This window comes from Colletes latitarsis, chromosome 10 (genome assembly GCF_051014445.1).
Source record: "Colletes latitarsis isolate SP2378_abdomen chromosome 10, iyColLati1, whole genome shotgun sequence".
Classification (NCBI taxonomy): domain Eukaryota; kingdom Metazoa; phylum Arthropoda; class Insecta; order Hymenoptera; family Colletidae; genus Colletes; species Colletes latitarsis.
The window spans coordinates 7,142,401-7,169,746 of NC_135143.1; the positions used below are offsets into that span (position 1 = coordinate 7,142,401).

A 27,346-nucleotide genomic window follows, 5' to 3' on the forward strand; every position below is an offset into this window, starting at 1 on the left:
ACGAAAATTGAGAATATCAATTTCTTGATTGAGACTTCGTTAAAAAGTTATTAAAAAATTAAATTAAAAAATTTCAAATCATTTTGAAAAAATTACTTTTAGTTGCGGGAGTCAATTACAATCATATTTGACGAATAGACACACCCCCGAAATTCTACGCACTTCCAAGAAGAAAATTCTTGACCGAAAATACAATGTCTGACCAGAGACAGAATGATTCCCCTGCATGCGTATGTTTAAAAAATCATAACTCCGGAATGAATTGGAGAATTTTAATGTTTCAAAATGCAAACTACTATTTTGCATTTTCGTGAAGAATATGTAGAAATCGAAAAATATTCGAAAAGTTCATCCTTGACCACACAAGATGTGAAAACCCCTATAAAACTAGTCCAATATATATATCGTTTTTTCAAACGACCATAACTCCTACAATTGTGAGTGTATCTTATTGAAATTTAGTCTGGAAATAGAGCTCATGGGTTAGGTAGGACGTCAAACAAATTCATTAAAAATAAAAAACGAATTTTTAAGAAAAATCGACATCGTCGCCCTTATTAATTTAATATAATTTAATAATGTATTTGATATCTAGTGTTTTCTTTCATATCAACATGCATAGCTTTAAATAATTATCATGCAAAAGAAATTTTTTAATTTCTATCTTCATAAAATGAAACTTAGTACTTATAATAAATCTTATATTTATTCAGTAATAAAACCCTCATTGATAAATACCAAGTTTGACGTCTTCAGTTGCTTATATTTTTATGCGTTTATTTTATAATATGTATATGAAATCAGGGCTGTATAGTTTTTGTAACAATTATGTATAGTTGATAAATATCGATCACTAATTATCTACACAAATTTAATCCGATGAATGTGGCTACGTATTACATATAAAGATAGTTTATTTTTGTATACAAGTAGTGTTACTAAAATTAGATATAAAATTAATTTCATTGGATCCTGCTTGTCTAAAAGATTAATAATTGTTAAAAAAATTGTATTATTTTCATCGCAGATAATATTTACAAAATGTCAACCCTTTTATCGATCATGTCACTGTCCAATGAATTAACACTTAAGTTAACGCTTGTTAAAATTGATATCAAAAAGTCGTTATTTAATTTCCTGATTGCTATCACTATACACGAGTTTTGTTTTGTTTTAAAGATCAGACATCCCAAAATTCTAGCAACGTTTAATATAATAATAGCCTTCGCTAAAAATTGGAATAGGATCAAATAAAAATTGAGCCAAATGTCCAATGAATGAACACCAAATTTTTAATGAATGAACAAAGATATTCCAGTGAATGAACGGAATAATAATTTCATTTCATTCGATTTTCCCCTCGCGAGAGAACAGCAGGAAACTATGAAGGAACCACGAGTCCTCGCTATACGTAAAAATAAGAGGATTGTAAAAATATATTTTAAAACGATTCGTTCGTAATTTATTAAATTACAATATAACCACGATATAAACATCAATCGTCGACCGTTCGAGCACCTACATCCTCTCTTCTGAACGTTGACTGTTTCCAGAATTCCTATCATCGTTCGCTCCCGACGAACCGGAGTAACATCTTCGTTAGTAACTTACCTTGTTATTTAACTTATTATCGTTTTTTTTTATTCGATTCTCTGTCGCCCCTTCAGGTCTCCTCTTGCTCCCAGGACCAATCCGCCTCCTCCGATTTGCTTCTCAGGCTCGTTTTATACCCATCAAAGTGCTCCTCCGGCCAATTAAGTTTTGAAGAGTCCTCATCGATGTCCGATTTCGGATTAGCTCTGTTATCCTCGATGCTCATGCTATCGCTTCCTCCCGTCGATACGGACTCCGTTTCCTCGGACTTCGATCTCGTTCTGTTTTCCTCCGTATCGCTGCTCTTGCTCTGCGACAACGTGATCGATTCGGATTCGTCGTCGGCGAACGTGCCCACATCTTCGTACTGTTCGCCGCTCGGTTCCGCTTTCACCGACTGTACATCGTCGTTTCTCGACTTCGTCTCTGTTTTGGATTCTTCCTTAACGATATACGCGGAACTGTCTTCCTCCGAGCGTGACTTCTGCGCCTGCCAGGCTTTCTTAAAAGGATGTTCCCGCTCCTGTTGAACGAGCTTGGGTCTCTCCGGTAGAAGGTACTCGGGATCCTCCTCGCTGGCCTGGCTCTTCACGATGGATTCGCGTTTGTACAGTCCCAACGAGCTGGATCTGGGCAACGTGTCGGCGTTCTCCGCTCTGACGACGTTCCATCCCGAGTCCGACAGATCCTCTTCCTGCGACAACTTGGTCAAATCTTGCATAGACGTCCTTTTGCTCTCTTTCGTTAAAACGAAATTGAAACTGGCAACGTCCTCGTCCTCGTCAACGGACGTCATCTGACTGCTGCTGGTGTAGGACCGTCGTCTCGAAGCATCCCAAATAACCTCCTCCTCACTGTGCGTGTCCTCCCTGGGCGGCGGGGCTTGCTCGCGATAGTCCCTTCGTCGCAAGAAAACGTTGTCCTCTTCGGTTTCGCTACGCTCCTGAGACGATCCCAGCTGCGCAACGCGCGAGCCGACGCTCACCGTCCAGGAGTCCATGTTATCGTTCGCCGAAGGATCCTTCAGCAGCGCTATCTTCCCCTCCGCTGAGGACCTCCTTCTCGGCGAGCTAATATTTTCCTGGTCGTCCGAGGTGTCCTGTTGCTGCGCCGCGAGCTTCTCCATGAATTGTTTCCTCCGTATTCTCAGCTCGCCCTCCCATTCCTCCTCGTCGCTTATCCTGGGCTCCACGGACGGATGCCTAGTTTCGACTTTCTTCCGTTGCACGACCTCGTCCTCGCTTTCCGACGAGTACGCTCTCCTCGCATCGGAGGATCTCGAGAGCGGAGGTCTTGTTTGTCTTTGAGCGGGTTCGTGTTCCTCCGATTTCCCGGAAAGCCTTTTAGAATCCGGACCTCGAGAGGATGAACGTTCCTTACCGACGAATTCCCAGGAACGATAATCGTCCGATTCCCTAATCACAGATCTCCCTCTGGACTCGGATCTTCTGTACCGTCTCAGATCCTCTTCCTCCTCCCTGCTTCTTAAATACTCCTCCTCGTCCTCGCTATCCCGCGACGACAATCTCTTGCTATCGAGACTCTTAGAGACCGTGCGTCTACTTCGCTTAACAGCTTCTTCTCGCTCCTGTTGCATCCTCGCGTAGCTCAAATCCTCGTTTCCCGTGTCCCGATAATCCCTTTGACCGTTTACGCTTCTTCTTCCTCGTTCCCTGTATTCGTCCTCGTCCTCCAGGAACCTTTGGTTGGGTTCCTTTATCCAGTCCCACGTTGGAATCGGCTCGTCGTCGCGCGAGACGGACGGCTTCTTCCACGTAGTCGCCTTACGTATCGACTTCTCGTTCGCCACGACTCCGTCGGTCACTCTCACGCCCCCGTACTTAAGATATTCTTCCCAGTTCAATCCGGCGTAGGCTTCTTCTTCCTCTTCGAAAACTTTATCCTGCGGTTTTTCTCCTTTGACCGGCTCCTGCGCCGCGTCTGCAACTTGCGCCGTCAACTTCTCCTCGCCGGAAACTTCCGCGGCCAGACTGTCCGTGCTCTCCATTATAACGTTTTTAATTTCGTGCATCGGGATATCGAAAAACAGAGTCAGAACGATCGACACGGCCACGACCGCGGCTGCTTCGAAACCATCAACCTGTAAATGGAAATAAATAATAAATTTACTCAGTAAACGGGCTAAAAAACGGTGATTGCAGAAGATTTGTATTGAATATTTGTGCCGCGCTATCGTTTTGTTGAATGTTAATTTATATGTAAAATGTTCGAGAAGGAATAGATAACCAGGGACATAATTTCACATTAGATAATTAAACTTTTATTTAATCATGACGTTTTCAACTTTATACGTAGGTTCTATTGAATGTATTTATAATTCAACAACTATGAAATTAAAGTTTCTTCTTCTGCCTGGAAAGTTTTTAAATAAAAAGGTATTGTTTTATCGACGAAATTGATATTCTTACTTTTTTATTAGGGAAACAATACAAATTATTTTATAAATGAGACTTTATAATTGTGTAACTGTGTGTAACTAAGTGTGTTATATAAATTGAAACGATATCAAAAACTCGTTGTTTTAAAAATGGAACAGATGTGACTAAATAATTGGTACAGGAAACGTTCATTAAATTAAATTCTTACATTCATTATGTACCATTTACATATTATTACATTTAAAAGTATTGTTTACAACCAATTTTCACCTAAGAGCAGGGGAACACGATTATTTTTTAATATAGCAATTATGTTTAATAATCGTAATTTTTCTCTCTTAGATAGACGTAATCAGTTATAAATAGCGCTTTTAAATAATATATAAATAATATACAACCAATGAAAGAGTATGGTTTAATTTAAAGAACGTTTTCGTAAGGAATTTTTCATCGAAGAAGTCTGGGTATAAAATCAATAACGTTACGATTAAATAAGCATTTAATTGACCATCCAAAACGAATTTTAATTTTGGAGGAAATATTGCTTTGCCAAATATTTATATAAATTTTGTACGCACTGTTCTATGAAGTTGAAATTCGCTAGAGTATCTTGTGGTCCCAACGTTGTAAAAGAATACTGCGAATTGCGTCAAGTATACAGCATATGATATTCTACTAAAGATCACTAACCAGTGATGCGATAGGAATCTGTTTATTACACCTGTAAAAACGAAATTTATGCCCGTTATTAAGTGAACAATTTCGATGAAACAATATCGTTAAATTTTTTATGAAACATTGCATTTTAAGTTTTCATGGTCCTCGTTCCCCTACTCTTTCCTTTCATTGGGGGCAGGGAAAACCTTATTATAAATCTGCTTTTGACAATATTAACGGTGACACTAATCGTTAAATGTTAACAATTTTACAATGTAATTAATCTTTTCTATAAAACGAATTCCATTGATTAACCTCCGTTCTTCGTGTGGCAGGCAAATATGATCCAGCACAGAGCTAAGGCCCACACGACTGGACAGATTACAGCATAATTGGTTGCCTCTTCAGCGTCGTATACATAGTCCCTTCTGGCTAGGTGCCACGGTGAAAATAACGACCATGATCCCAAGGCCATCGCGATTAACCACCCCAAGATCACTAACACCTGAAAGTAGTACATTAACGTTTTCTCGATGTGTAAGCAACTATAGATTTTGCATACAAAGTCAAACAGATGCAAGAAGTATGTAGTCGCTTTGTAAAAAAGTTAAGTTAAGTATTTCTATTTACTTAATTTTTGGACCATTCTATTACAGTTGACCTTCTTCTATACCTATAGAATAGTAGCTTGAGGGTCTTAAAAATAGCGAGGAACTTTGTAAAATAATGAATTCAATTGTTTATCGGTGTCAGCTGGCATCCAAGAGAAAAAACGTTTTAATAAGATTTCAAACGTTGCACAACATGGAATATAGTTTTCAGACGATAAAAAACATCTTACGACGCAGATCAGACAAATATAATCGAATTTCTATGCATAATATGTAATATATGTTTCTAACTCTAAAAGAAAGCGTTATTCGCAAACTTTATATAACGTTTCTTTCTTTTTCTGGTCTGTAGAAAAATCACAGGGCACTCTGTAATAACAGACAACAGAACAAACAGGAAGCATAACTTTCTAACTAAAAATGACAAATTTTTAACGAAGCTGTCTAACAAAACGAAAACCAAATCCCTCCTTAAGCTTATCTAATTTTGAGAAATTGTAACAAGCATAGTCGATAAGATAAATTTTTTAAAATCAAAGATAACCTTATGGATCCTGACATCTCTTCCGGTGTGATGTAACAACGCACCGAGTCCTACGCCAAACACATACGGCGTAGCTCTGTGCAAGGGTAACGCGTAAGATAAATTGGCAGTCTTGTAAAGGTGTTTTGATCTGAAATTAAAATGTTACGTTAAGGACGACGACAGGATGCTGGTGTTAAGGTATTAGAATGTACACTTACGACATTCCGTGGAAAATGACCAGAGAAAGGTAATTGTTCATTGTTGCTATGTATCGTAGCGTTGCCGACAACAAGACGAAGAAGAATAGTAAAAGAATCCCAATGATCGGCTTGCATTCTAAGAAGAATACGAATATTGGGGCTAATATCGACAACTGCATGTCCAGAGCCAGCTGATGGGTATGTGTCGCGCACTACGAATCGAAGAACTCGTAAACTTTCTGTGTCGCTAGATTATCTTTGTAATTTTCATTTTGTTTCAGTTCAAAGTTCTAACATCGTTCTTATTGAAAAATCCCATTTAATTATAAAGAAAACCGTCAAGTATAGTTTCAATTACGTATCGTTTGAACGCTTCAATAGATTTTTGATCATTTTCAATAAATACAATAGTTTCTTAACATCTGATATAAGTGAAAATTATTTCATTTACCGGAGAGGATTCAAAAACCAAGAGTTGAAACGTTTAAACAATCCATGATTTACGGTACGTTTATTTGTTTGCAATATTTAACCACGTAATGAACAGTTTTCAAGTAATTTAGGTAGCAGATCTCAACAGAGCATCCAGTATACCTTGCAATTTATATTTTTAGTATGACAAGCGATCTATATACTTCGTTTAAATACCATTTCTTCGAAGGGAAAGAAATTTTGTATGTACAACAAATTCGTCCATGCGTTGCTTTTGCACAACTCGGCGTTTGGTAATATAACACTGTTCCATTGTGGCCCAGATCCTGTATGTTCCATTACAAATGCGTACCAGAACACCACCGCTAGTAACGCTGGCGTGAGTCTAATATGGAAATAAAATTATGGAAAATATTTTGATAATATTGCACGTACATTTTATAATTATTTAATCGAGTAAAAGTTTACTAATCTTCTGAATTGAATTAGAATATTATTATTATTATGTATAGAAAACTATATACATAAGCAGAATTTCGTCAATTAATAACAACTTACCTGATATACCTGGCGATAAAACGACAAAACCATCGAATTTCGCCGCGCTCAGTGAACTCGTTCGCCATGTTGTAAGCAGTTAAAACGCCACTAAGTAATAGAAACGCGTCCGTATAAACTATCGATGCTCTCAAAACCGAGCTGATCGGATTATTTGCAACCTGTTTCAACGATAGACGTTCAATAATTGCGAAGAAATAATCGACGAAAAGTTCAACAAACGATATACGAAGTACATTTGAAAGCGTGTATTCGAATAACTGTGCTGCGTTTTAATTAATAAAAAAATGAAAAGAAATTGTTAGAAAAATAAATGTCTGAGCAGTAATCTTGTAAGTCTTGTAAGTAAACAGCATATAAACAAAAGTATTCAATACGATTCTGTTTGAAAAAGCACTGATGGTATTAGAAAATGAAAAACATTGTTTCCTAAAATCTTTAAATTGGTAGCAAGTTTTATTTTTACTATTTTTATGTAACTTCAAGTGCAACGACGACGTCCCAATGAAAATGCTCTTTTAAATGGCGCAAATTATAAAATAATCGAAGGTTATTGCATTTTCGTACATACCTCCGTAAGATCAATTCGATTAGAAAAAGGCAATCTTGATATTGGTATAAGCTGATGAGCAACATAAAGGACAATCGTGACAAGTGTCCTTATTCCGTGAATACACGCAATATCGAATTCGTTTGATCCTGTTTTCAATAAAGATCTGACTGTTCTCCGTAAGGAAAAGGACATTATTATTCTCTCCGAATAGTTCCCTGTGAAGAACAAAGTAAAATTCAGATGCACCCTTTGAATATCGTGTATGAATAACATACTCTTCGACTGTATGAAACTACGAACGATGAACGAAAAATAACGCTTCCGTCACTTTAGTTTCAGTGAGGATATTTCAATAAGCAAAATACAGGATTTCAAAATTCTTTGTCAATTTCCACCGTCTCTGTTCCGTAAAAATGTAGTTCGACTAACTTTGTTTCTTTCGACTGGCTGGAAGACATAGTCGCTTGATATTTCTTTATAAATAAACAATGAGATATTTCTACTTTTTGTAATGTTCTCAAAAAAGTAAAAACTCTATTTTAAAAATTCGTAATTTTGAAGAATCTTTCTCGATGAAATGAAATTCTAATTTCATCAAATCTATTGCCTACTCCACACCGTTAATGATAGGATTCGAATTATCAAATTTAAATGTCCGTTGGTCGTTTCTCCAAAAATAATTATCGACCAACTTGTAATGGCAGAAATAGAAACAGAGGAAAAATAATTGAAATTAATAGCTTCGGTTTGAGAATATAGGAGAAAATAATGGGTATCGAGAGAATTAATTAATGCAGAATATAGTAATATAAAAGAAATATTAAAAGAAAGGATAGAAGTGATAGAGAAGGAAAGGAAATAAAAAATAAAAGTAAATTTAAAGGTTAGATTAGTAGATGTGAAACGTGAAAGAATTAAATAACCAGTGATTGTAAACCGAATTCATTTCTTAGTCGAGAGACTGAAGTAAATATAATTACTCTATATATAAACATTTACCTTTTCCATCCGATACAATTAAGTAATCTCTCACGGTTGCTATGAGGACAAGGCAGCCAACCATGGCGTAAAAATATCTACGAGAAAATTCAAAATAGGAACAGAATTAAAAATTAGCACATTTGATACCATTACAAAGTATTATGTTAAGTGATTTGATGATTGTAAGATGTATGAAAGAAGCTTTGTTTCTAAATATACTAAGCTCCCGATCTTGAAACCCTGTTCCATTGAGATTAAATGATTTTGCCAAAGAAAACCAAGTTTGAAATATTGTTTTGAGTTGTAGTGCAAAACTTTTATTAGAACTTGCTAAAACGGCAATTCCTCAAATTTAGCAGTTCAAACGATACTAAAGAATGTAATAATAATAATATTGTTGAAAAAAATAAATAAGTATAATGTTTGGATAAAATAAATAATAGTTTGATAAATCGAAAATTTTTCAAGTTCTATTTATATTTGTGTTTTCAGCTTCCTCTATTTTCGTAAGGTTAAAATGGCCCGGTTTAGATATTTCGTTTAACGTTCTATGAATTCTAAGAACGTCAACTAGAGCCTGTTCGTAATCTTGAATGTAAAGTTTCAAGAAAATGAATACGTACAGAACACCGATCGTCTCTTTCGAGTAGCTTCCTGGCTTCTGTTTGACATAACACATGTTAGGATCAACTTCTACCGTGAATCTTATTCCTATGGTAGAATTGTAATAGCTCAACGCTTGCTCCAATACATTTTCTGCGTCTTCGGCAGAACATGCTGCTGGAAGACACAGGGCCCAATTCATCGTTGTAAATTTCGGAATAAAGTGACCAGGCTGAAAAGTATGTGAAAGATATTCTCGTCAGAACCATTAAAACACTGTAACTGTTCGTTAATTACACCAAACTTTCACCAAAGTCTGATCAAAGTTTTGGCAACATTTTTACTTATCAAACAGTTACAGACACAGTAAAACTTTCTTCGTCGAGAAGCAAAACATTTTAATAATTAATTCTTTTTTAATTCTACGCTCTTGAATTTTTTGCTCTTTCAAATACATATACAGGGTGTTCGGCCACCCTTGGAAAAAATTTTAATGGGGGATTCTAGAGGCCAAAATAAGACGAAAATCAAGAATACCAATTTGTTGATGGAGGCTTCGTTAAAAAGTTATTAACAATTAAACTCAAAAATTTCAAATCGTTTTGGAAAAATTATTTTCAGTTGCGGGGGTCAATTACAATCAGTTTTGGTGAATAGATATACCCCCGAAATCCTACCCATTTTCGAGAAAAAAATTCGAGTAAGTGCTGAAAGTTTTGGGTGAAAAAAAAAGACTTTCGAATCGTCTTGGAAAAATTATTTTTAGTTGCAGGGGTCAATTGCAAGCATTTTTAGTCAATAGACATACCCCCGAAATCCTACTCAGTTTCGAGAAAAAAATTACTTACCGAAAATATAATTTCTAGCCAGAAATGTCTGCCCGAATTTTCATGCGAATTTTTAAAACGTCATAACTTCTGAACGGATTGAACGATTTTAATGTTTAAAAAAGCAAACTACGCGTATTTTGGTGGAGAATATGCACAAATCGCAAAAATATTCGTAAAGTTGGTCCTTGACCCCGCAAAATGAGAAAAACCCCATAAAAATGGTACAATTTTCAAACAGCCATAACACCTACAGTTGTGAATATATTTCAATGAAACTTTTTTCTGAAGTAGAGCTCATGGATACCTACAAAAAAGTGTTAGACAATTTTTCTGTAGGGCGTCAAACAAAATTACTAAAAATGAAAAACGAATTTTTAAGAGAAATCGACAGGGGGTAGGTGCCTAAATTTTTCGGCGAAAAAAAAAATTTTTAATTAATTCTAAAAAAATTATTTTCGGTTGTGGGGGTCAATTGCAATCATTTTTGGTGATTACACATACTTCCGAAATCCTACCCACTTTCGAGAAAAAAATTCGTGTAAGTGCTGAAAGTTTTGGGTGAAAAAAAAAACTTTCGAATCGTCTTGGAAAAATTATTTTTAGTTGCAGGGGTCAATTACAATCATTTTTGGTAAATAGACATGCCCTCGAAATCTTAATCAGTTTCAAGAAAAAATTCAGTACGGGCGAAACTTTAAACGTTAATAACTGTTTAACGAAGCCTGAATCAACAAATTGGTATTCTTGATTTTCGTCTTATTTTGGCCTCTAGAATCCTTTATTAAAATTTTTCCCAGGGGTGGCCGAACACTTTGTATACATATACACCTAGCAAGAAATACAAACTTTTTTAACAATTAATATAAAATTATATTATACAGATCTGTAAAGATTTATCGATGCACATAATGTAAAATTTAAAACGAACGGATAAAATTGTGTTATTGATAAAATACAAAATACGTATAGAAACAGATTTTTGAGAAATCAATAGTTTCGAAATTCTTTTAAGAGGCACAGTTATGTTTTATTGGGACTCAAAGTAAGAACATGTTTCCATTATTATCACTTATTGAAAACTAAAAATTAAAATGAATTTATTATAAAATTTAGTCGTATTAAAATTACTCTGGATACTGAAACATTCTATGATTTTGTCATAAAAATACCATCCTTAAAAAACTGGTTTATAAAAATTGTTCTAACGGTAATATTTTATAAAAAGGAAAGTGCAAACACTAAACATAGTGTTAAAGAAAGTGCGTACAATTTTAAAACTAAAACATTTAAACTAAATCCTCGATTTAACAGTTTTGAAATCAATACTTCGAAAAATTGAATTTTGGCCAGCTTTGTCGTCTTTTACCCCACTGTACAACGGGCCAAATCTTATTTACAGACCATAGTTTGCCGAACCCTGATTGTACTATAGAGAAGTAAAGCCTTGAAAGTGAAGATAAGTAAATCTAGTCTACAACGAAGAAAGATTTTCATACGAATATAAATCTTCACGCCTAAACTAGATTCTGAGATAAAACTGACTAAAGTGAATGATCAATGAGCTAACCTCATGTTTCAACAGGTGCTAAAATACGTTTCAACATGCGCTACGACATGTATCACCCGGATTTAATGTGTACTCTTGGTTTACTATACATTCTATATAACATTAATTTCTATAATGTAAACAGAAATTTGATATTTTTGGAGATCAAAACGCGGTACATTATTGGATACTGAAATACGAAATTTAATAAAATCCCTCTTCTCTGGGAAACTGTGATATAATAGATACTAGTCATATATCGCGAGCTAAAAAAGTGACACAAATTTTAAAAAGTACATTTTTTTTATTTCCGATTTTCCATCTATGTGCAATTTTAGTATTGACTCGTTTTGACGTATCTGAAGTTTGACGACTTTATACGAGAAAATAAATTAAATATATAGAACAAAACTTCTTCGTACGAGGGTTTGCTTTTAAGAAAAACAATTTTAAAAATCTCGAGAATAAATATAATTTGACTAATGTATCTGTCCATTACTTGTCATTCCTTTACAATTATGTTAATACTCAAATACATTGATGTCAATATTGTATGACATATTTCAATTGACTCGAATCGGTTAAAAAATAGTTATATCAATGAAAAGCAGATAGTACAAAAATACCATCAACGTTTAAAAATATTAACACAAATAGAAGTAACGAATAAATAAATCGACAGTTTTCCCAAAAATCGAATCTGGAAAATTATTTTCTTCCACATTTTCGATCTTCGTTTTCGCAAATAATCGTCGTGGTAAACGATGTCCAACATTTTTCAGCGATTGACTATGCACTCTGAACTTACGCATAAGACGATATCAATAATATTAACCAATTGACACAATCTGAGAATTTTATAAACGACTAATAACATAACGACTATGTTCTGCTGTTTATCAGAAATCCACGATAAGCATGCACGTTTTGCGACACTTTTCGTCCACATTACAATATTAATTCTTTTATGTGTGACCTTCGATTAGAAACGTTCATGATCGTTCGAAGCATGCGTTACACGCGCGATATCGAAGCCAGTTCTGTTATTCGCGCAGCCCTAATTTATAATCGTTGAAATTTCTTTACTACGTGCTTTCCTCGCAAACATTCGCAAACGCGTGCACGTTCCGAGTTTTCGAAACGATATTAAAGATAAAATTGTTGACTTACGTCATGCATGCTTCCTCTTATGAAAGCACGAGCCTGCATCATATTAACCGGAAGCCTCATGTCCGGGTGAGAAGCGTGCAAGTCTATATTGGCCAAACAATATTTTCCTTGCACCTTTAACGTATTGTTATTCAATTTTACGTGCGCTATTACCCCCAAACACTCGTCAAAGTCTCCGAGCTGGTTGACGTTTCCCCGCAACAGACCCGACGGGATTTTTGCACTCGAGTCTAACACTGAAATACGAACAATGATCAAACATAAAATACTATGAATATTGTTATGCAATTCTTTTCACCAATTCGATAATTAATCACTAAATTCCTACATGGAGAGAATTTTCTATTAAAAATCATCCTGTAGTACAGAAAAAGTCTGGGACAATCTTTCTACGTAAAATTTATCTATTGTTATTGGGGAATTTTTAGGTTTTACGGGGGTAATTTTTACCCCACTTTCCACTGGAGTATTTACTCGATGATTCTCTCAGAATAACATCGAAAATCATTGTAAACTTTTACATGAATAGCTGATAGAAAAGGTGGATATTTCTGGCTGATTATAAAAAAAGTCTCGTAGAATTCTGATCTTCCTTCGTTTTATCCTCGTCTCGTAAAATGATCTGTGCTGAGCAAGTCAGGATTTTCTACATTGGTGCAACTATTATTTGAAAACGTTATTTCATCTGGACCATTAGACTGCCAAAAGCAGTAATGATTCTTAAAGTGAACGTCGCTCCGGAGTTGGTATGCTCATACGTTCCTTCTAAAAAGGATTAAAACAATATTTCTTTCTGGAAAATCCATAAATATGTATCAGTAAATATGTATAAATTACATAACACCGAGACAACCAAGAGGGATTCCTCAAGTTGTGAAGGGTAGACACGTTCAATTTACGAATCACGTTCGGGGTTCATTTTAAGAATCACTTCCCAAATCATCAATTTTTTATTATACAAATTTCGGGACGACTATCGACTCACTTTGCAGGGCCCACAACTTATAACCCCTCAACTGTCGCAGGAAGATCTTGCCATGCTGCTGACACTCCAAATCCTCGACGGCCGTGAAATTTGGCACGAAGGTCGGCACGCGTAGCAACGCGTCGTTCAAGCGAGCCAATGTGAAAGGTGCTTCCACGTGCGCTTTCGTTTTTGTTTTCAACTCTTCTTCTACAAACAATCGTAGACATACTTTAGTGTCGTGGAAAATCGGGGAAAAGATCACTTAGCTTTAAACAAACGTTAAACAACGCTCCCTTTCATTCGAATTCTAATTAGTTCGCGGGTATCCAAGAACCTAATCACCCTCATCGTACACGATACTCACTATCGGATCGTTTAACTTCTGCGTGTTTAGCCGGAGTAGTTTTCACATTCACTTTCGTTTCCACTTTCGTCTTCTCGGGCTGCCTCGGTTGTTCCTTCGTTTTCAACGGCGCTTTCGGTGCTTCCGGTTTCACGGGAACCTTCGCCTTGTCCTCCGGTTTCGCCGTGGGTTTAGGTTTGGCCGATTCGGGTTCAGACTTCGTTGCTTTAGCGGATTCGACTTTTTTCGGGCTCTCGGTTGTCTTCTTCGCAGCTTCGATTGGTTTTCTCACCGTTTCCTCCGGTTTCTTCGTCGGTGCGGGTGGTTTCGCTTCAACTTTTGGCTTCTCGGGAACTGGCGTCGGCGAGACAGTTTCTACGGACTTAACCTTATCCTTGTCAGCATACCTAACTTTCTCGAGCTTTCTAGGAACAGGGGTAGAAGCTTCCTCTTCCGAATCATTGTCTTCCTCGTCATCCTCATTATCTTCTTCGCTATCGTCGTCGTCCGTATCCTCGCCACCATCCTCGTCAACTTCATCTTCTTCTTCCTCCTCTTCGACTACTTTCCTCGTTCCCTTAGCAACTTTTATAATTTTGTCTTCCTTGCTCTTTGCTTCTTCTTCTTCCAAGTCTTCGACAGACTCCCTCCCACGTTCCTCGTCTCCTTCCTCTTCTTCGTCGTCCGCGCGAGAATCCTCTGCGTCCTGTTCGTCGCTAGCGTACACCTCGTCGCTGTCCTCCTCCACTTCTACGATCGCCTCGGCCTCGTCGTCGTCATCGTCCAACTCGAAGCTCCTCGCACCCCTGTCCGCGCTATCATCCGCGACCCCGTCCGTCGAACGCACGATTCTTTTGAGCTTGTTGCGTGCCCCTTCCGCCCCAGCCACGTCATCGTCGTGCGACGTCACCTCGGCAGGTGGTTTTCGACGGCTGGCAAGCCGCGGTGCTGGCGTCTCGTGCCACTTCCGGGCCGCCGACGCGGTCGCGGTCGTCTTCTCCTGGCATCTGCCAAAGATGGAAGTGCAAGTGGCGCGATGCGGCTGCTCCGCGGACGTGGTAACCGTTTGCAGTCCGTGGTCCCGTATTCGGAAGGCATAGCAGCTGGTGTAGAGGAGGAGCACGAGCGCCAGTGAACCGACGATGCACTTGCCCAGGAGGGCGGCAGCCATGTCACCGCAGCGTTCACATGGAAGAACCGCTGACGGAGCACTGTCGGACCGTTTAGTCGGCTGCCACGATCGGTTGCTGGGGCCAGCAACAAAGGCAACGATAACGGTGACCAACGTGCAGACGTTTCACCCCTTCGTCCTCGACGGATGCTGCTGGTGCTGATCGTTCTCGCGACTTTCCCTCTCCTCGCCAACGAAGAACAGGTAACCCGGAGAGCCTCGAGAGACTATCGTATCCGCCTCCGACGACGCGGCAGACCCCGGGCCACCGTTGTCCGCCAGCGACCGTGCCTTCGTGAAAATTAGAACGCATGGCATCGTCCCAACCAGCTACGAGTTTTATTTAGCATCAACATTTTAGAGGCGGCCGACGACGGGCGGCTTTTGCTCGAGGCTGTGGCGCGCGTGCGCGGTGATCAGACTCGCGGCACCGCTCGCGCCATGCGGTGCCCCGCGCTCGCGTTGCGCAACTCCGCGTCGAGATCACCCAACCCCGCCGTTTTCCCAGAGACAGCTCGAAAATAATGCCGCGTAGCTTCTCCTCGCCCACGACGCGCTGCCTCCTCCGCGAAGGCTGCCGCGCTTCTCTTTGGATTTCTGGCCGACGTTACGCGCTAAACTAGCGCGATACCGAGCGTCTGGTATGCAGGCCCTTGGGAGTCATCCAGATGTTCCGAACCGTTTCGCCGTTCGATTGAAATCTTTGATCGTCACGCTAAAATAATGTTTTACTTGGTAAATTGTTGAGGAATAGCGCTTTATTCTTTCTTTGATGAGGAGGTAAACAAAATATTATTTTATATGTTTTTTAGCAGTGTGTGGTCATTGATTAACGAGAAATTGATTCTAAAACAAATGGCTCGAAATAAAGTAGAAACTGTTTGGATTCCACAAAGGTCTGAAAAAATGCTGAAAAGTGATGAAATTGACACATTGATACCCACTATGGATACGAATATTGTCATTTTTTGACTGGAAGATAAACTAGAAATTATTTAACTTTACAACAGAGTACTCTTGTTGTCATAATAGACCAAATGTTAGAACGATCATTACTTTCTCCTATATTTTCGATATTCCAATTCTTGCTGCCTTCTTACTATACATATGTATTATACATCAGTAATAATAGTACTCTAAAAAGGAAAACAAATAACAAGTTCTCCAAACATGTACCTTTGGCTGTCTTTTTATAATGATAGTACACCCTGTATATATACAGGGTGTTCGGCCACCCCTGGGAAAAATTTTAATGAGGGATTCTAGAGGCCAAAATAAGACGAAAATCAAGGATACCAATTTGTTGATGGAGGCTTCGTTAAAAAGTTATTAACAATTAAATTCAAAAATTTCAAATCGTTCTGGAAAAATTATTTTCGGTTAAGGGGGTCAATTACAATCATTTTTGGTCATTGCACATACCCCCGAAATCCTACGCACTTTCGAGAAAAAAATTCCGGAAGGTGGTCAAATTTTTCGACGAAATTGAAAAATTTCTAATCGTTCTAAAAAAATTATATTTAGTTACGGGAGTCAATTTTAATCATTTTTGGTGAATAGACATACCCCTGAATTCCTACGCATTTGCGAGAAAAAAATTCAGAACGAGCGGAACTTTAAACGTTAATAACTTTTTAACAAAGCCTCCATCAACAATTTGGTATCCTTGATTTTCGTCTTATTTTGATCTCTAAAATCTCCCATTTAAATTTTTCCCAGGGGTGGCCGAACACCCTGTATAGCATTTCATTCTTTCGTTGATAAGGTAGTAAACAAAATATTATTTTATATGTTTCTTATGAATATAAACTTTATAAAAACGTGTAGTCGTTGATTGACAAGAAATAGATTCTAAAAGAAATGGCTCGAAATAAAGTAGAAACTATTTGGATCAAAACACAAAAGTCCCAAGAAATATTAAAAAGTGATGAAATTATCGCATTTTATGCATGAATAAAATTTTGGGCATTTCATGCGATTTCCTTGGCTCGAAGGATGAACAGAGAAGAATTTTATTATAGTTATTACATCTTTATGGTAATAATAACAACTACTGAAAGTATAATAAGTTATTTACAATTAAAACAACGTGTTATGCATTTAACTTTTTGTAATATTCCGCGATACTTAATACGAAAACTGTCTATACGTTAGTACCATACGATAGAAACTTATAAAACGTTAGAAATGGTTAAATTTGTCTGCAAAAGCCTTATGTGAGATGTTCCAAAAATTGAGAAAATTGTTTATCCGTTTAAATTTTTGCTATGTTTCGCGACACTCAATACTGAGACTGTGTATACGCTAGTACCATACGATAGAAATTCAACACAGAAGATTTGCTCGAGACCAGAAGAGAATATCTCCTTATGTTTCTCAAAATAATCTTTCATTGATAGAGTGAAAGTAAAATTCTTTAGTCTTTCTTTGTCTTCTGCAATTATCGTGTCTATTTCTCATTACAAGGACATTGACTGAAATATTTAAAAGGCTACCTTGATACTCGATTATCGGCATAGGAGTTGAAGAACGACAAAAAAAATTATTCATTTACTATTTTCTTATACTACTGTTTATAACAAATTCAAACTTTATTTATAAACGTGAACAAGTGTATAAATATATTTTAAGTACTCGTACTCAATAGTTTCCCCATAAACCTTTATTTCAAATACGCAAATCAATTGTCCAAAAAAACAAGCATCTAAATCGCATTTTACGATATTACGAGGATACTGAAATATTAGGTCGTTCCATATGTTTGTGTCTAGTCTTGCACTTCAATTTAAAGCAATATGTCAAACGTATTATAGAATTTGATGAAAAACAGTAAACCCCTTCTCGTTTGACAACTCCCTCCCCTTCATTTGGCAAAGCCATTACATCGTCGATACAAAACTTCTTTAATTTTTTATTAAAATGTAGTTCAACGCTGTTCCTTAAAACGTTGACATTGTCAAATAGTGTACAACTAGTAAGCCTGAAGATTGTTACATACGCTCCATTTCTCATTTCCAGTTATTAAATGGTTTAGAGAAGGTTCGTTTTTATCATATGCTAAGAAAGATATTCATGCAATCAAGCTCAAACACCGTCAAAAAAATTTCGTTTCCTAAGCTAGTGTGGATCTCATGCTTCGTACTTCGACATATCTATTTACTTCAAATTTCTATCAATTATTAACGTTGCTGAACCAGCAAGTTTTGTTTGTTTTCTATTAAATTACAAATTTTATTCTCATCAATTTAACGAACGACCTAACTGTAAAAGTACTTTTAACACTTTTAGTGCCGACTGGAAGAATTTTACCTAAGCGAAGTATACCGAACCAATTTGATCTAAGAGACAAAATTGATTAAAAAGAAAGTAAGAATGATATTTATAAAATTTAAAAAGGAACATATTACGAAATAAAGGGAAATTAAATTAATGCCAATTGTATTTTAACAAAGGTAACGTTTTTCTACTGAGATAGACACGATAGTTGCAGAGGACAAAGAAAGACTATCAAATTTTACTCTCACCCCGTCGATGAAAGGTTATTTTGAAAAAGATAAGGACATATTATTACGGAATATAACAAAAAGTTAAACGCATGAACAATTTTTTCAATTTTAGGAACATCTCACATAAGGGTTCTGCAGACAAAGTAACGTTTTATAAATTTAAAGAGTTAAAAAAAAAGCTATTTATGTACAGGAGAAGATAGGATTATGAGATAGGGTAAAAATATGAGACACTATGTACTAACATTGTACACTACCATTTTTTTAGAATCTATTAGTTGTTGATCAAGGACTACATATATTTATAAAGTTTATGCTTATAAAAAACATATAAAATAATATTTTGTTTACCGCCTTATAAAAAAAAAAGAATCAAATGTTGAATATACAAGGTGTACTCTCATCACTTCGGTAATGAATTAGAAACCAAAAACAAACGGAAGAAAGCGTAAACAATTTCACCTGGTTCTCGATTTATAATCATTGTTGTCCGACAACTGGTATCAGAAACTGAACTAGTATAAGTGATGTTACTAAACTATATTGTATAGCGTATAGAATGTGTGACAACACCTTGTTTTCCTTAACAGGAAACTAACAGGCCAATCTTATGTAAATTTATTGAGTAATCAATTGCATGAGTTATGAGAAGAGGTTCCATTAGATGCTGGACGTCACATGTGATTTATGGATGACGGTGTAACGTCCCATTTCAACAGAGTAGCCAGACAGTTCTTGAACGAACGATTTTCTAACAGATGGATAGGTCGTGCAAACCTATTGACTAGATTTAGCATTAGAACTACCAAGCCAAAACGACAGGTTTCGAATATATTCCTTTCAAATTATTAACACCTTCTGATGACTTTTCATGAGATGAAACAATGCTTATAATTATTCATTCTTTATTTTCAAATGTTTCAATTGTTAACCTTCCGTAATTTGGTGTAACTCTGAAGTCGCATACCCATTATCAACATCTTTGAAGTTTGATTCAATCTTATTGCCAATATGCATTAACTCTGGTTTTATAGCAATAGCATGACCCACGAACAATCAGTATGTAACGATTATTTTATACCATCTTGCACTAGGGTGAGGGCAGTTGGAAATTTTTGTTCATTGAAGCTTACCTTTCAATTTATATTTCATTATTCTACCAATGATCATATCGTATAATTATTATCAGAAATGTATACTAAGATCTGTCGTTCAGAATTCTAAAGTAAATTTTAAATTAAATAATATCAGTCTTTTTACTTATTTTATTGCAAGATAAATTTTGGATAAAGTTTTCGTTAGCATCAGTCGTCCAAGGTAAATATCTTATGAATGGTTTTTCCTACTTGGATAAAGATAAATCACGGCCATCGTCAACACTTTTGAATGAATTCCTGGTTCGAAAACTTGCTGAACCTTACGTAAATTGTGAGAGGAGGATTACCATGGATAACTTTTTTACAAGTATGCCGCTTATGAAAAAATTACTGGCCAAGAAAGCAACTCTAGTTGGAACTATACGTGCAAACAGGGGGGAACTGCCAAAAATAGCAAAACTAAAAAAAGATAACGTGGATCGTTTCTCCACACAACTGTATATAAGTCGGATAATATCAATTTACGAAAGCAAGCCTGTCAAAAACGTATTGCTTTCGAGTTTAAAACATAAAGTGAAGAATGACGACACTTATAAATATACATATACCTACTGGAAACTGTATCTTATTATAACAAAATTAAGTTTGAAATGTATATTGTCACAGTTTCACTAAATGAATCGTATTATATTTCAATTACGCAATTTAATTATATTGTAATTCAAACTTTTCGGTTAATTCAATTGGTGATTATTCTAATGATTACTGTAAATAAAATGTAATGTAGTGATTTGAATCTGAATTGTAGTTCACGACGTTAAAGGAATGAGATTAATTTATTTATAAGTTTATTTTGCACAACAATATCGTATTGTTGACCAAATTGGCTCGCAAAAAACTTTTTATAATGTTTTAGATTTAGCAATAATCAAGAAACAGATACTATACAAGAAAGCTATAGCCACAAATATAACTAAAACAGAATTTTTGTTTCGATTGGCGAAAGAAATGGCAAATGAATATATATGGAAAAATTTCTGTACAGCAATAGGAATACAACACAATAGATTACGCTTTGGGAAATTAAAAAAAAAATTCTAATACACCCGAATCTTTTAATTATATACAAGAATTTTACTTATTTAAAATGTACAAAGTATATTTAAAAAATGTATATCTACATATCTGTAGAAAGTATACTTCGTAGGCAAATTGCAAAGAATAATTCTTTTAACATTAAATAACTTGATTAAAGAATTTGCTTTTATATATTTTCTAATTAAAAATAAATAATTTAATATATTAAATGCTAGTTTTCATTTATAATTTTCATGTTTAAAAAAAATTACATATATACATATGGGAACACATTTTTCAAATTAACGGGAGTGATAAAACTAGGTATATATGTGTATATAGTCATAATGTTAATTTAGTTGAATTTTTATTTTGGAGGCTACTACTTTTGTGGCTAATCAAGTATTTAGCCACGTAGAGTGGAATAACAGAAACAACATCAAAACATGAATCTTGAACCTACTGATGATAAAACAGTACGAATCATTCGTTGATAATTTGTAATTGTTCCTGACAAATTTAGTCTACTTTGACTAAAATTATATGCACCATTTATTATAGACTATGTATAGAACAGATCGAGTATTCAATGACAAAATATATCACACAACAGGGGGATCTCTGGAACTCTGGATCACAGATAATCTATACGAGTAGACCTTACACATTATGGACTTTCGTAGCCCCATAGACGACATAAACAAATAGACATTTTAAAAATAAATCCAATGTATTTTTTCGGCCCATATCTATGGGGCTCTAGTGCCCCATTATCATTTTCGTGACACTCCCAACGTTACCAACAAGCTATAAAAAGAAGTCACAACGTTTATTATCGTAGGAAATAAAACTACAAAAATTCTTTTGTATTTTAACAGAATGAAAGCTGTACCACAGACGAGGTATACGAGTAGACCTTTCACCACAGACGAGACATACGAGTAGACCTTTCACCTTATGGACTTTCGTGGCCCAATCTGACTGCCATACCGACCTGAAAATTCGGAAGTGATTTTAGCGGCCTCTTCTCATGGATGGCGGTCAGTTGAGAAACTATTCACTGAATTAGTACTCATGGGGAGACAGCTGTAGTGTGTGGATTAATAAAAAAGGCAACCCAGTATTATCAGACACCAGACCAGGGACGGAAATTTTTCGGCGAAAAAAAATTTCTTCAAATCGTTTTAAAAAAATTATTTTTAGCTGCGAGGGTCAATTACAATCATTTTTGGTGAATAGACATACCCCCGAAATCCTACTCAGTTTCGAGAAAAAAATTCCTTACCGAAAATATAATTTCTGACCAGAAATGTCTGCCCGAATTTTCATGCGAATCTTTAAAACATCATAACTTCTGAACGGATTGGATGATTTTAATGTTTAAAAAAGCAAACTACGCGTATTTTAATGTAGAATATGTAGAAATTCAAAAAATATACGAAAAGTTGTTCCTTGACCCCACAAAATGAGAAAAACCCTATAAAAATAGTCCAATTTTCAAATGACCATAACTTCTATAATAGTGAGTGTATTTTATTGAAACTTTTTTCTGAACTAGTGCTCATGGGTACCTATAAAAAAGTATTAGGCGACCTTTCTATAGGGCGTCAAACAAAATTACTAAAAATGAAAAACGAATTATTAAAAAAAATCGACAGGGGGTAGGTGCCTAAATTTGTCGGCGAAAAAAAAAATTTCAAATCGTTCTAAAAAAATTATTTTCGGTTCCGGGAGTCAAGTACAATCATTTTTGGTCATTACACATACCCTCGAAATCCTACCCAGTTTCGAGGAAAAAATTCCTTACCGAAAATCTAATGTGAGGTCTGAAATGCTTGCCTGAAATCTCATGCGAATCTTTAAAACATCATAACTTCTGAACGGATTGGACGATTTTAATGTTTAAAAAAGCAAACTACGCGTATTTTAATGTAAAATATGTAGAAATTCAAAAAATATTGGAAAAGTTGTTCCTTGACCCCGCAAAATGAGAAAAACCCCATAAAAATAGTCCAATTTTCAAATGACCATAACGTCGATAATAGTGAGTGTATTTTATTGAAACTTTTTTCTGAACTAGTGCTCATGGGTACCTACAAAAAAGTATGAGACAACTTTTCTATAGGGCGTCAAACAAAATTACTTAAAATGAAAAACGAATTTTTAAGAAAAATCGACAGGGGGTTGGTGCCTAAATTTTTCGGCGAAAAAAAAAATTTCAAATCATTCTAAAAAAATTCTTTTCATTTGCGGGGGTCAATTACAATAATATTTGGTCAATAGACATACCCCCAAAATACTACTCATGTTCTAGAATGAAATTCTGATGTAAAGTCAACTCGTGTATCTCTCCTGTGAGACAAGTGCCTAGACGTGACATCTAACGCATTTTTTAGGTCCATGGGGATCTAGAGTCCCATTACCATGTCGGTGTCACTCGCAACCTTACCAACGGGCTATAGAAATCGATCATAGCGCTTAAAAAGGTAGGAAATGAAATTAGAGGAATTCTTTTCTTCTTCAACAAACTTAAACTATACGGATCAGAGTCGGGCATCAATTGCGATTAAAAATTTAGCAACCAGAATTAAGTCGCGATTCAAAATTAGGAACAGCCGTCTCAGGCACCGGAGAAGTTCAGCTGATACAGTTAAATCAGCTGCTTTGTAATTGTTGGACACTACCCTGGAAAGTAAACGCGAAAATATAATCGCAACACTAAAAACAATCGCGTTAAAAATCATGTTATTATTTTTACAACGCGAGTAATTTTTATATTTCGCAACGCTATTACAAACCGCGATTAGTATTTACACGCAACTCTACCCTGGAACAGCAAACGCGAAAAATTCTCAATGTTCGCAACACTAAATGGAACTTTACAATTAATGTAAATTATTTGCAACTGTAACTAGGCAAAAAAACGCGAATAATTCATACTACGCAACGCTGATGACAAACCGCTATCAAAATTCTTATTCGCGACACTACTCTGAAAGAAAACGCGAAAAATATTCATCGTTCGCAACTCTAACTGTTATCGTGATATATTGATCTTAGTCGCAACGCTATCCTAGAAGCAAACGCGATAATATTCATATACCGCAACACTAATAAAATCACGTATTAAATAATGCGCAACGCTAATTTTACTAATGCGTACAGCCGTTCCAGGCTGTTTCATGATGCTGGAGAAGGTGCCATCTGAAAAGCTACAAATACTACAAATACAGGCGAATATAGTGACGCAGTAGGAACATGGAATGACTCTCCATCCTCATCCGAAGATGAAGATGAACAGCTATTTGTTGCAGCCCACTCTTGAGACAGTTTGTCAAGGCCTCTTCGACTCCCGAGAGTCTCTTCTTTCTTCGGCGGTCCTGCCAAAGCCTGAAACTTAAACCTACGCTCGAGATTCCGTGCAATACACAGTCCTCCAACGATTCTACGAATCGTTATCGAACCAGGTGTGGAGAAACTCGAGCGGGATGAGCGTTTCGGGGATCCTACCGCGAACGAACGCGACCGCGAAGAACGACTGTAAAGCCGCGCGATTCCAGGAATCGAAAGTAAAACCAAAACAAACGGTACAATCCGTTTGGATCGGCTAACGTTTCGACTCCTCAAATCGAACTACAGGCACAGGACCTGTACAGTCCTGCCCTGACCCTACCTACTTACATCTAACACACATACCAGAAAGCAAGTTACCTACCTACCTAACCCTATATTTAAAAAATTGCAAAACTCATTCTCGCAAACATACGCTCCACGGTTCTCACACATAATGTCCGGGCGCAAAAGCCTACACTAGAGAGGACGCTCCGGGGTTCCTCCGACACCCGAACATTCCACACAACTTTCATACTCTAAGATACGTACCAAATCCTGAAATCAACTGACAAAGACTAGTGATCATTGCATATTTCAAGTAACTTTCAAATAATAGAATCTTTGGTAAAATGATTTTCTGCATTCTGCCATTTAAAATCAAGAAATTAATTGTATCTATGTTTCATTAAATATTTTATGTTATTGTCTTTGAACATGCAAAATGTATGAGCAAGATGGAATAGAATTTTATTTGTAAATTATATTAAAGTTTTAAAATTCAATTAAAGTTTTATAATTCAATGTCAGTCGCACATATATATTATTGGGAATTTTTAGAAACTAAGTCATACATTCATAGGAGACACAGATTTCATTTTTAACATAGATAAGATGTGATCTAGTGTCTAATTCATTTCAAATTTTACTCCATTAAGGTCACCATAATAGAATATTGTCCAGATACGTAATTAACGAAGTAAACGAAAGTAATGCAGTATAAACTATAAACAATATACAAAAGAACAAATTGGTTTCCGCGATTACGTAGGTAAAGATATTAATATCGGTCAAAATTACGGGATAAAATTCACATACGCGTTCCTTTTCGCTGGAAGTAAATTCAAGCGGCGTGACACTAGAAAAATTCCGTTTACACAACCTGTCAGGTTATCGTTTCTTCACGGTATAGGGAACACTACTGGTGCGGTAGATATTGAACCAACGAGACGACGTGTCACTATGAATAAACACCATTAAAAAATGTAGAAAAGTATATATGATTCAGCTTTCCCTTTTAAAAATATTACCTTTATACTATTATTCAAAAATTTACGAGAAAGAATGGTTCAATGGAAAGTATTATTTTACATTTCGTACGAGGAATTGTAACATGGGTCGTTTAGGAGTAGTATGACAAACTCACAGATTCTAAGTTCATAAATGAGTAGGGATGTTCTAAAAATTTCCACATAAGCAGATCTAGGCACTGCAAGTTTAAATGTTGGTAGCATTTAGCTATTTCCAATGGATCGCCAAGGGTTTAGCTGTAAAGTAAGAAAATATTCATGTTATAATAGAAGCGTTTAGACAGTTAGAGTTAAATTAGAATCAGAGAGTAAAATAGGAGTGGGGAGGGGATTTTTAAATGGTCAACAATGGTCAACAATGGTATGTCCTGGTCAGCAGTGGACAATAGTGGTTCGTAATGGTCAGAAATTCACTGATGGTCACTGTTACTGAGTAATTTTTACATCAGCAACTTCGCTTATAACTCTGTAGAATAAGAAAAGTTTTTGGATCTTCACTGGACTGGTCATACCATGGCGTCAATTTCATTGTTGACCATTGATGGTCTTAGGCTGACCATTGTTGTTCCATTGAATAATCACTGATCGATGAAAGCCTTTTTACAAGGATTCTTTATGATTCTTTTCCACGTTTCATTCCACTTTAAAGAAGTATATCTTATGTTATAAAACACCCATGATTTGAAAATTAAACATGTATTTCAATCAAAACTAAGAAATAACAGAATAAATTTCTTATTGTGCCGATTAACGCCCTGTATTCTTTATGAATCATACAAAATGTCTACCTTTGATTCGTCCGATATATTTCCATGTCTTTTAAGGTTTCCGTTTTCTTACACGAAGTTTCATAGATTTACGTTTCATCAAGTACTTTAACATAACACCAAATTCAACTAAATTTTTACATTGATGATTTCCAGAAACTGCTTAACTAGCACTTTCATGTACGTTGTTTCCAGACAACGATGAAGTTGATTGATGAATGTATTTCTATCCTGATAAATACCTTGGATCGTTACTGGTTTGAACAAACAGCAGATAATGATTTGCTTCAATCAAGGAAGAAAGACAGATGTGCTTGACATTTTGTGAAAGCGACTATCAATTCGCGAGAGCCCAACGTAGAAACAAGGATATTTATAATAGATTCGAAACATCGCAATATATAAGAAAGTTATGATTCAACTGTAATAAAAAGTGTTCCCGTATTAGACTCAATTGTTCTTATCTAAGTCACTCAGATAACATCCAAAATATAAAACGCCTAACGTGGAATGAAATGCGCGTTCCATGGAAACGAAAACAAAATGCAATTGTTGCTCGTCTGAAAAAGTTATGTTGGGTGGTTCTGCGGGACATTCGAATGCTTGAAATTAAAAGGAGAATTCCGGAAGTTGCGCGCCGGTCGATAAAACGTGCAACCATTGGATATCATTAGAGACAAGTGTGTCAAATGTCCGTTCACATACAGGTTGGTACACATAAAGCGTTACAATTATTTTTTCCGGAACCATAAGAAACAACCGACAAAATTCTTAAACAAATTTTTTGTTTCGTACCAAGCAAGACAGGAGGAAAACATTTCAATGTTTTAAAATTAAAATAAAAGTTACATGTAATGTGATATGAGTTTTATTCACCATTTGTTCAAGTTATAATTTACTCCGACCGGTTTTGCAACGAAGGATCATGTTTTATTTCCTTATTATAAGGAAAGGTACATAAACATTATTAGCTCACAGTAACATACTACATAACAACAAACTAAAACATTATTGTTCTTTCTTATATTTATCGACAAAAGTTTTAAACAAGAGGAGGGCAAATTGATAGTAAACTTGAGTTTCCATTCTGTTTCTTTAGTATCTTCCTATATTCTAAGC

At 35.9% G+C, this 27,346-nt stretch overlaps 1 protein-coding gene across 1 annotated transcript; it reads right to left on the bottom strand.

The window, feature by feature from the left end:
- Positions 1 to 1,269: 1,269 nt before the first annotated feature.
- Positions 1,270 to 15,467, bottom strand: LOC143346548 (uncharacterized). The gene is made up of 13 exons (XM_076774722.1): positions 13,991 to 15,467; positions 13,645 to 13,833; positions 12,660 to 12,895; positions 9,134 to 9,345; positions 8,529 to 8,605; positions 7,548 to 7,744; positions 6,977 to 7,137; positions 6,635 to 6,803; positions 6,005 to 6,198; positions 5,805 to 5,934; positions 4,965 to 5,154; positions 4,571 to 4,713; positions 1,270 to 3,694 (listed from the first exon to the last, which is right to left on the bottom strand). The coding sequence occupies exons 1-13, from the start codon at positions 15,138 to 15,140 to the stop codon at positions 1,664 to 1,666; spliced, it is 5,079 nt and encodes a 1,692-aa protein (XP_076630837.1). The 5' UTR covers positions 15,141 to 15,467; the 3' UTR covers positions 1,270 to 1,663.
- Positions 15,468 to 27,346: the final 11,879 nt, after the last annotated feature.